General features: G+C 35.2%; 1 protein-coding gene across 1 annotated transcript; it reads right to left on the reverse strand.

The window, feature by feature from the left end:
* Nucleotides 1-590: 590 nt before the first annotated feature.
* On the reverse strand, nt 591-7,226 carry LOC144438595 (THO complex subunit 7 homolog). The gene is made up of 7 exons (XM_078127693.1): nt 7,204-7,226; nt 6,577-6,697; nt 5,421-5,548; nt 4,378-4,522; nt 3,391-3,457; nt 2,355-2,424; nt 591-1,656 (listed from the first exon to the last, which is right to left on the reverse strand). Exons 1-7 carry the CDS (start codon nt 7,223-7,225, stop codon nt 1,583-1,585), a joined length of 627 nt encoding a protein of 208 aa, XP_077983819.1. The 5' UTR covers nt 7,226; the 3' UTR covers nt 591-1,582.
* Nucleotides 7,227-9,467: the final 2,241 nt, after the last annotated feature.

A 9,467-nucleotide genomic window follows, 5' to 3' on the forward strand; every position in this document is an offset into this window, starting at 1 on the left:
AAATGATTGTTCCATAATTTACATAAAATCATATACACTAATTTATATTTTTACAAAATTTGTTGTTTTTGGATATCATATAAAATAACAACAGAGCCCAGTGAAGCATTAGTACCCGAGTGGATACTCAGTGTTTTTCCACTCTTCATTGCCGGACTTCGAGTAATCAATAATAGCACTTTTACACATGATGGTGTTCTACTTTACAATGTAATATCCATCACATTATAAGATATCAATATTGCATTTCTATGCCGAGGTTGAAATATACAATCTCTAAACTCTTGCACACTCGGGTGATTCACACAAAGTAAGTTTCCAAATGGTATTTGAAACTTCTTAGAAAGAGCATCTGATATCACAATCTCATTAAAATCTAATGAAAGAAGTCTTGATTTTCCTTTTCTGTACAATTTCCATGTGTGTGTGTGTGTCAAGTGCAGCTTCTAGTGAGTATGTACAATGATGTACAACATGGAAGGCAAAACAAGAAGTACCGGTGTTGGATTAACACACACACACACACACACACTATCAAATGAATCCTTTAAATGAATTATTATTTCTAATTTGTCAATATTTTTTTTCCAAGGTTTCTTCTTTTTATTTCAAACAAACAAGGTAAAAATAATGACCATATTCAAAGACATAAACCATAGACACTGTTTCTTCTCAAACCGTCTATGCATAAACATACTCTCTCTATCTGGATTGTGTTTAATATGAATGGTACTGGTTGGCAGTATTCTGATGAAATAAACACAACTACTGCTCCCTGACAGTCCTCCCCAACCCCACCCCAAACAATTGCCACTGTGTTAAATGACATTTTCATTTCCAAACTCTTTAGTTACATTGCTCTCCATAATCAGAAATAGTCAGACACACGCAGTAGTGATCCTGCCACTTGACTGGGTATTCTATGACAAACCTGTATGAAGGTATGCAAAGAGAACCTGATACAGCAGAAACGGAGTTAGTGTGGTTTTTCAATGATTGGATATAACAGTTTCTTACATACAGATAAACACATTTGAATCCCAAACTAACAGTAAATGAAGTACCACACATAATTAATGGCTTCTTTATTTCAGTCGTACAAAAGCTGTATTTATTTTTAGAAGGATCATGTACCTAATCACATTGACAAGTGATAAACATTTATTATTTTACAGTGGAAACAGTTTCTACCAAAATGATGACACATGGACTTGATGATTTGAATTCTTTACTTTTCTTTAATAAGTAGACTGTAAGATATGCTGTGCCGTCCCCCCCCCCCCACCAGCCTCCTCTCACTGATTGGAGGGGTTGACTGATGTGTGATAGCACCCAGTCACGGTGTACCTTACAGACTAACATATAAGCAACGTGACAACTTGTCTGCTTCTACATACATACTGTGCAGGTCACCTTGGGTTATAACTTTATTTTATGGTGTAAGTGAAAACGGCACCTTACTTCAAGGTAGTGGTGGTGGGAGGGGTGGGATGGGGTGGGTGATTGTTCCACAGGGGTAGTTGTACAGGACAGTCAGTCGAAAATCACATTATAGTCCCCCAAAAAATTACAATCCAAACATCTAGTTTCCAATTTCCATTGAACTATCAAGTGTTGAATCCATTGTAGTATTGTCTAACTCTTCTTTTTCGTCTTCTACAGAAAAAAATTAAAGACATAAAAATTAGTGATATCAGGAGGTAGAAAAATAGTCTATTAGTAGCTACTAGACCCTCGGACAACTCTGCTAACTTTAAAAAGCGACCACAAGTTGCATAGTGCCAAGGTACTGTCATCCTTTGTTGGCAAACTTCCAAGAGCAGATATGAGGTCTTCCTGCAAAACTAGTACAAGAACAGGTTTTACCACATTGTTTCACATTTCAAGTGGACACTAACCCCACTGTACGTCTTTCCAAAATTGGACAATAGAGATGTTATGTACCTGTAATTCATTGCCCTATTTCGTCGCGTCAGTGCAATAAACATGTCATATGTGCTATTATATTGCATAGCAGATACAACCTTATATTACACTGATGTGACGATTTGTAGCTCATAGCCTTTCTGTTGTCAGACTTACAGTTTGCATGCTACCCCATGTATACATCACTATCCAGTGACATTAACACCATACTCCAGGAATTGAGAAGAATTTTATGAAAAATCATCTAGTGCCATTTTAACACATTTTAGTCCCTAACTATCAAAATGTAAACCTTGAGAAGGGTGAACTTCACTTCAAAGCCTTATATAAGTATCTGGGTTTAATGCATGGACTGTCAGTGAACAATATCTAGGGACTGGGAGAAGACCAAATTTTAAATTTAAATTTTAAAATTAAGTCCAACTTACCTTCAAGTATTCTCTGTAGTTCATGTATTGAGCTTATCAAAACATGGAACTGTTTTCTTCTTATTTCAAGCTGAAAATAAGCAATAAAGGTGAATTTGTCATTAATTTGTCATTAGGGTGTTTGAAGGGGAACACCACTCCTGGACATAGAAATATTTTATGGCTTCTTGAGACTCATTTCATGAATTTTACATCACCTACAATTACTGGCAATTTCAGAGAAACATTACGTTTATCTTGAGCCTTTATATGATATCTTTCCCATGGGCCAATGCATAATGGGAGTCAGCCGAGATATATCCATGGTTGAACAATGAATATTCATGAGAAATGTTTTACACTGAAGGAAATAGGCACTTAGGAGTCATGAAGTCTATTTCAGTATTAAACAAAAGAAACTGGAAAAGACCATGAAGCTACAGACTGTGTCCCTTTAATTTTGTTGTCTATACATACAAGTCAAAGGCATCTCACCCTTGTGTGAAGTTTGAATGCATTGCTTAGAAATAGCTGTAGCCTGCATTCTTTCATTACGGTAAATAAATCAACCTTTTGTACTTATAATGCCAACACTTGTGTAAACATTATATTAAATACAAATGGGGCTAAGGGCTAAAAAAGAAAACTGTTTGGTTCCGGTTACCCAACCCCACCTAGTTTTTCACTGCCAACCCTAAACTTTTTTTTACATATTCGAGAAAAAATAAGATAAAATCACAAAATTTGTGAAGTCTCACGAGAAATAGTGGTTGCGGAAACTGACATCAACTTAACAATATAAAACAGTTCTTCCAATCTGTAATGGGACCATATGAAAAACAATGGAAAACATAACTACCTGAACTAGACACTCACACATCAAAAAAAAAAAAAAAAAAAAAAAAAAAAATCTACCTACCCTACCTATTTTAAAATTGAGTGTAATCAGAACCACACAATATTTTTTAGGCCTAAACAAAGTACATGTAATACGTCTAAACTACAAAGATATATTTTTTTCCTCGCTTGACATCAAGTCACTTCCATTGTTACTTACTTTGTTTTCTAAGGCTTCTTTCTGTCCTGTCAATGAGTTTAATTCTCTGTCAAGTTCTTCAAGTTTTCTGAAAGATGAGTTTGAGACATTGGAGAATATATTGTTCATGGTTCCAAGAATCAATAGGACAGTACAATACAGTTACTTTGGAATAGTAAATTAGAAATGAATGCGACATTTTGATCCATCTACTACAGATCTTGTGCATATATGATCAAGGTCCATAGACTTTGAAATGTCTAATTTACCGTTCCAAAGTACCTATAGTGTACTGTCCAAGTTTCACACACAACACCTTTACATAGCACTTAACATGTCAGCATGAAAAAATCAATTCTACAAACAGTTTGGTGTAAGGCAATGCAATAAATCATACAGGCATTTCTTGTATCTTGTTTGATTTCAGGGTGCAGCTGATTAGTGTTTTTTTATTACAGTAACTGAAAATATGTATTTTATAATATTAAAACAGAGTCTTATATGTGTTCCTTTATGTACTTACAAAATATCAAATATTGTGAAATTTGGGGAAATATCTCTTACTTTGTGAAAATAAAATTCATTTCAGAATTACATCATGATATACTCCACTCTGCTCATGCATTTTCACTTGTGAAGAAAAAAATCCAAAGGGTCTAAGAAAGTGGGAATTCCCTACATCCATATATCTATCGATGCTATAGTACCCTTAGGTATTTTATTTCATGAGTGAAAATGTGTGAAGGACGGAGTTTGAGAAGTATTGGATGTTGGGTATATAATATGAATTACAAAAGTGAGTTTGCTTATAACTTTATAACATTGCACTTGGTAATCTGACTATGCATGCAATCTCATTATTACATAATTTGTAGGAGTCAATTAAGTCTTCAAAATTCAATATTCTTTGTTCTTTTTTGACACTTATCTCTATTAGCATCTGTGCTTTAAATATGGCAGTAAACTTTTGTTCAAAGTTACCAGATTTCTCACTTCTGCATAACTTACTTTAGGGTATCCTGTCTGTCAGGGTGTTTCTGTATAACTTTAGCCAATGCATCATATTCCTGTCTGTTTTTCCTGATTCTTTTGGCTTCTTGTAGTTCTACTTTACTGGCTGCTATCTTGTCATGAGCTTCTGTGATTGCTTTTTCTGTTTAGAAACAAAATACACTTTGAGATCATTTTATGCCATAGTCTAGTTATAGGAAAAACAAAAAGATTGTATAGTTTGGCCACTAGGAGTGCTGTTTGGAAGTGACGGTCATAACAGTTGCGTACTACAGCTGCCGTTGAAAAAATCATCATTTCCCAGTGTTTCATAAGAAAAGTTGTGTGTATTCTAAACCATTTAAAACATTCTAACTTTGTTTCCAATGATATAATTTTTTAGGAATTCATAAAAGTTGTTTAGTCAAATTTCATTGACTTCAAATGCTTAATGTTTTCTCATGTGGGGCACCCTTGAAGATGGTGTACTCGCCCTTGTTTGTGAATATGGATTTGGTTCAAATGTTTGACAACTCCAAAATTCAGGAATTCAGGAATTTTCTCCTCTCACTTATGAAAGCATATGCAAGCAACAACCTGTCTTTATCGTAGTCAAAAACCAAACTATAAAGTAACCTCCAATATGTTATAAACTTTTAAAATAATAAAGATGATGAATGTTTATATGAATAAAACTATTTGTGGTTCTTTTTTGAAATTAGAAGAATGATTGCAATATGAGTGTTGAAAAATAAACCAGAAACTGAGATGTTTTGAAGCTTCTCTACTCCTCTGCTCAAGTATGCCTCTAGAGGGCGTTGTGCAGATTCGGTGTATATCCATATCATAACACCCACTACAACTTGCCTATCATGTTAGCCCCCACCCTTTGTAAACACACAAAATGAAATTTCCAGAGGATACATTTAAAAAGGAAAGTAACACCTCTCTTCACCAGAGCTTTAAGCAATACACCCCTATATCTGTGTACAGCATAGCATGGAACACACTGTAACAACAGTCTGACAATTTGGAATTACTTTCATCATACAGAAACTCACCTATATCTTTGTAAATCTGTTCATATTTGGTCATTTCTTTCAGGTTCATATCATAAACCATCTGTGTCTTGGCCATTGAGAATTCACATTGTGCCAAGGTGGACAGCATACGTTTGTAAGTGCCAGTGCTACATTAAAAACAAAACAACAACATATAAATATTTTCCTATTTCAATGGTTAGGGACTCATTTGATAGAGATCATTGTGGGAGACACACCATAAAAACCATGCCTTTTCAACTTCATAAAGCCAGTTATACATTAAACCTAATAGGGAACTTGCAAACCTGCCATGTTGAATGCTGCATCATGGGAAATGTGATAATAAATACTCATCAATTAGTATTGTAAACTATGTTAATACATTGTTTGTAACCACAAATAATCAATTCATAGTTACCCTGACCATTATGGGAGGTTTATTTTATCGGTCGCTCCAGATTAGGTATTTTACGATAACCTCAGATAATCCCATAGTCCTTTGCGTCTGAGCATGCTCAGTCTGGATTGCAAGTTCCCTATTTCAACCCTGCAATGACTTGGTTTCTGTAACTCTGTAACTGCACCCTATTATAGGTTAAATAATATCCACCTTCTAATTCTCTGAAATTTAACTTTGAACTGCATATTGATTTCATAGCATTTGGACTCCTATCACAGGTGTGTAATTATGGGGACAATACTGCAGTTCAGGCTTGTAGCATACAGCAATCTATATTACCGCAATACTGGACTGTGTGTACACTATACTTCTATTGGTATAAAGTCTTTTTGACCCACAACAAAATTTGGCTATCATTAGAGGGCACACTGATGACAAATATAAAGTAGGTAAATACAACCCTATCACTAAACATGTGGCAGAGAAGTACACATTTAGAAGAACAGAATGAAATTTACACCACACATATCAGCACCTGGTATACTGTGATATATAAACTACCGGTATATAAACTATATGTAGGTGTAGCAAACATGCATTGAGAACATGCGGCAAGCTTTTAAGTTCTACGTATTTAGTTATGTGGCATATGTTTGAGGTTTCTATTTACATGACATTGACATGATTATGTTGTTAATATTTCATTTTTTAAGTAGCTCCATCATACATGTATGAAATCCTGTGGAAAGAAAAGTGAAATATTTGTAGCCTCACCATTCTTCCTCTGATCCACTTGATTGACACCATTTAGTAAAAGTTTTCAACAAATTACTTATTCTTCTATCATCACCTCCTCCATCGCCATCAATTAGCAGTCGTTTACGAATGATATCGTCTAGAGGAAATAATGTGAAAAAAGATAGGAAAATCACAATGGTTTACCACACGGGGGCGCAGTCTTCGAACGAACGCGCTTCAACTATCTCGCGATCAACCGCGGCTGGACTATTCAGAGGAAGAGAACGGATGCGGGTGGTATAACTCGTTGCAGGTAAGTGTAGTAACGTAATCTCTCTATATTTTCAAAGTGATTTCGACAAATAACTAGAAGTACATGACTTTAATTACTTCTACATCTACTTGAAACAAGAAGTCCTTCGATAAAAAGCGCACAGCTCGAGGTACTGATCAATGTGTTCACTCTCGCTTCGTTGACTTTTGTTTGTTGGCTAGGGAAAGGGACCATCCTTGAAATTAACCGAACGGTCCACCAAAAATTAAAGTAAAATAGTGATCTATACTACTTGTTATCAATCAAACGAGTGAAAGACAAAATAGGTGACTTGGGGCACAATGGACGTGTAGAAACCCAATTTGAACATATCGTCACGCTCAACTCACCGTCAGTGATGGAGGCAGCCATTTTGAGATAACGCGCTATCCCAAAATGCCTTGCAGTAAACAGGTACTAAGTCGACGTGACTTGTGTTGATTTCCGCAACGACTGACCCATATTTATTGAAAATACTCGTAACAAAAATCATTGTGAAAATCACAGGTGAGCTTCATTCCATTGAACTTTAACGTATTTAGGAAATATTTCTGTCACCATTCTTTGAACTTTGGTAACAGTGAGATGCACGTACATCACCAGTGCATACTATAAGTGTACATGTACATACGTACGTAACTACACTACAGTACCATCCACAATGACAATATTATGTAACTCCCAGACGGAGTAGTTTGAAATCTCTCATAATAATTGTTCTCATTTCATTTGTCAGAATTCAACAGTTTGTTTAAGGTGGCCTCGTTTTAGTTTTGCCGTACAAGAAATTTGTGTGATGAATTGCCCACATTGGCACAATAATGATCATCATAGTTATGAATATCACATTGTTTATACTTCGACAGTACCAACGTTACACTTCACTCAAAACATATCAATGCTATTGTTTGATTGTTATCGTTTTGCTAAAGTAAATATAGTTGATTGACCAACATTGACACTGTAGCAGGTCAGTATTTTCTCCAGGACTTCTTTTTTAAAAGTTGTACGTTTATTGTTTGGAGTAAGAAAGTTTAGTTCATCCACACTTTTACTACTACCAATTAGTTAAATTCTAAGGAGGAATCATTGAATGTTAAAATTGCCGTGTGTTCATTAAAATATCCCAGTAATAGGATGAAAATTATGTACACCAAATATTACAATGTCAAAATTATAATTTTACATTTTAATATTTCATTTTCAAAAACACATACGGGCTGTGATATTGATAATTATGGTTTTGGTTTCAACGTACAAAAGATTCCTTGCGTGAAAGTTAAAGTGCACTGGAGTTAAGAATGTGGATAGTAGATGGGTAGATAACATTTCATCAACTCGTCAGCAGACCTATGGAAAATCACCCGACGATAAGTATATATACATGTAGACCAAACCACATGTACAATTGGTCAGCTGAAAATCCAGTGTATATAATGCCAAGAAGGTATCACAACTGAATGATAATATGTACATGATTTTTATGAAAAGCATACCTTGCCAGAGTAAGTGCTCAAAGCACTGTACAGTTCTGGGTACCTGCAATTGCATTTTACTGAGAGGGTCAAAAATAGAACAAGAATGTTGACTTAATTATTCCTACACGTGCCAGCCTATAGGGTGTGGAGCGGAAGTTACAGTGTTGACCCAATCTAAAATTCAGTGTAGTGAACTTGATCAAAAAAAGAAAAGAACAAACGACAATAAATGTAAGAGCTAAATAAAAGAAATTGTGCCGAGTTCACTATATTTGATTTTAATCTGATTGACTATTTATGACACACCTAGGTGGTAAATTCTATTGCAGGTACAATAATATTGAGAATTTATTTACCCCTTGCACAGATTGATAACTATGTCCTGCAGATAAAATGATTATAACATACAAGTTATATTTGTCAACTCCCAGACTGGTTGGAGTTGACAAAACTGTACTGCCCCTAAACACACAAGATTACATGAACATCCACAAAACCAGAACAATCTGTCCTACCAGGTTCCCATTGCGTTGACTGAGGCATATTGTTTTTTCAAATCTTACCCAAGGATTTGATGAATTTTAGTCTTTCAGGCACAGATAGCTAGTGACGATTTATTTACTTCCTATGTGTATTGTCGTTTTTTCTTTTTTTTTCTTTGAGCACCCGATATCTACATCTGATGTATTACCATACGAGTTCACGTCAAAATCTTGTACTATGTGTAATCAACCAGAATTTGTCTTACAATATAACACCCAAAAAATAACAAATAACAAACAATACTACCGGTAGTACATGTACATCATTGTCTGCGCTCTATGCTTGAGCTCTTTTTAAACAGTGTTCTGAGTTACCTGTATGTTTTGGTGCATTCGTCGCATTCTCAGTGGTTGAGTAAATCCACTCAGCACTCGAGTTTCATACGAGAACTCCTATGGCATATCAGATGTACATGTAGGTACAAGGCACTCACAGAACAAAAAAGAACAAATGCCAAGTTGATAAAAGTAGGCAACAGATGAGTAATCAGTAAAATCAGATTGTAATTAGATTGGGCACAAATGTGGTTCTTGTCTTACCCAAGGACTTCCAACCATTCAGAAACAAATGGCAGTATCAAGGCTCAAAAGTGA

This window comes from Glandiceps talaboti, chromosome 1 (assembly GCF_964340395.1).
Source record: "Glandiceps talaboti chromosome 1, keGlaTala1.1, whole genome shotgun sequence".
In the NCBI taxonomy this organism is placed as follows: Eukaryota; Metazoa; Hemichordata; class Enteropneusta; family Spengelidae; genus Glandiceps; species Glandiceps talaboti.

Excerpts from the sequence above, each read along its gene's own strand:
- LOC144438595 (XM_078127693.1), bottom strand. The coding sequence starts at position 7,225 with ATGGCTGCCTCCATCACTGACG. Across the intron at positions 6,698-7,203 it reads GGCTGCCTCCATCACTGACG|ACGATATCATTCGTAAACGA; the intron begins GTGAGTTGAGCG and ends TATTTCCTCTAG. Across the intron at positions 4,523-5,420 it reads ACAGATTTACAAAGATATAG|AAAAAGCAATCACAGAAGCT; the intron begins GTGAGTTTCTGT and ends GTTTCTAAACAG.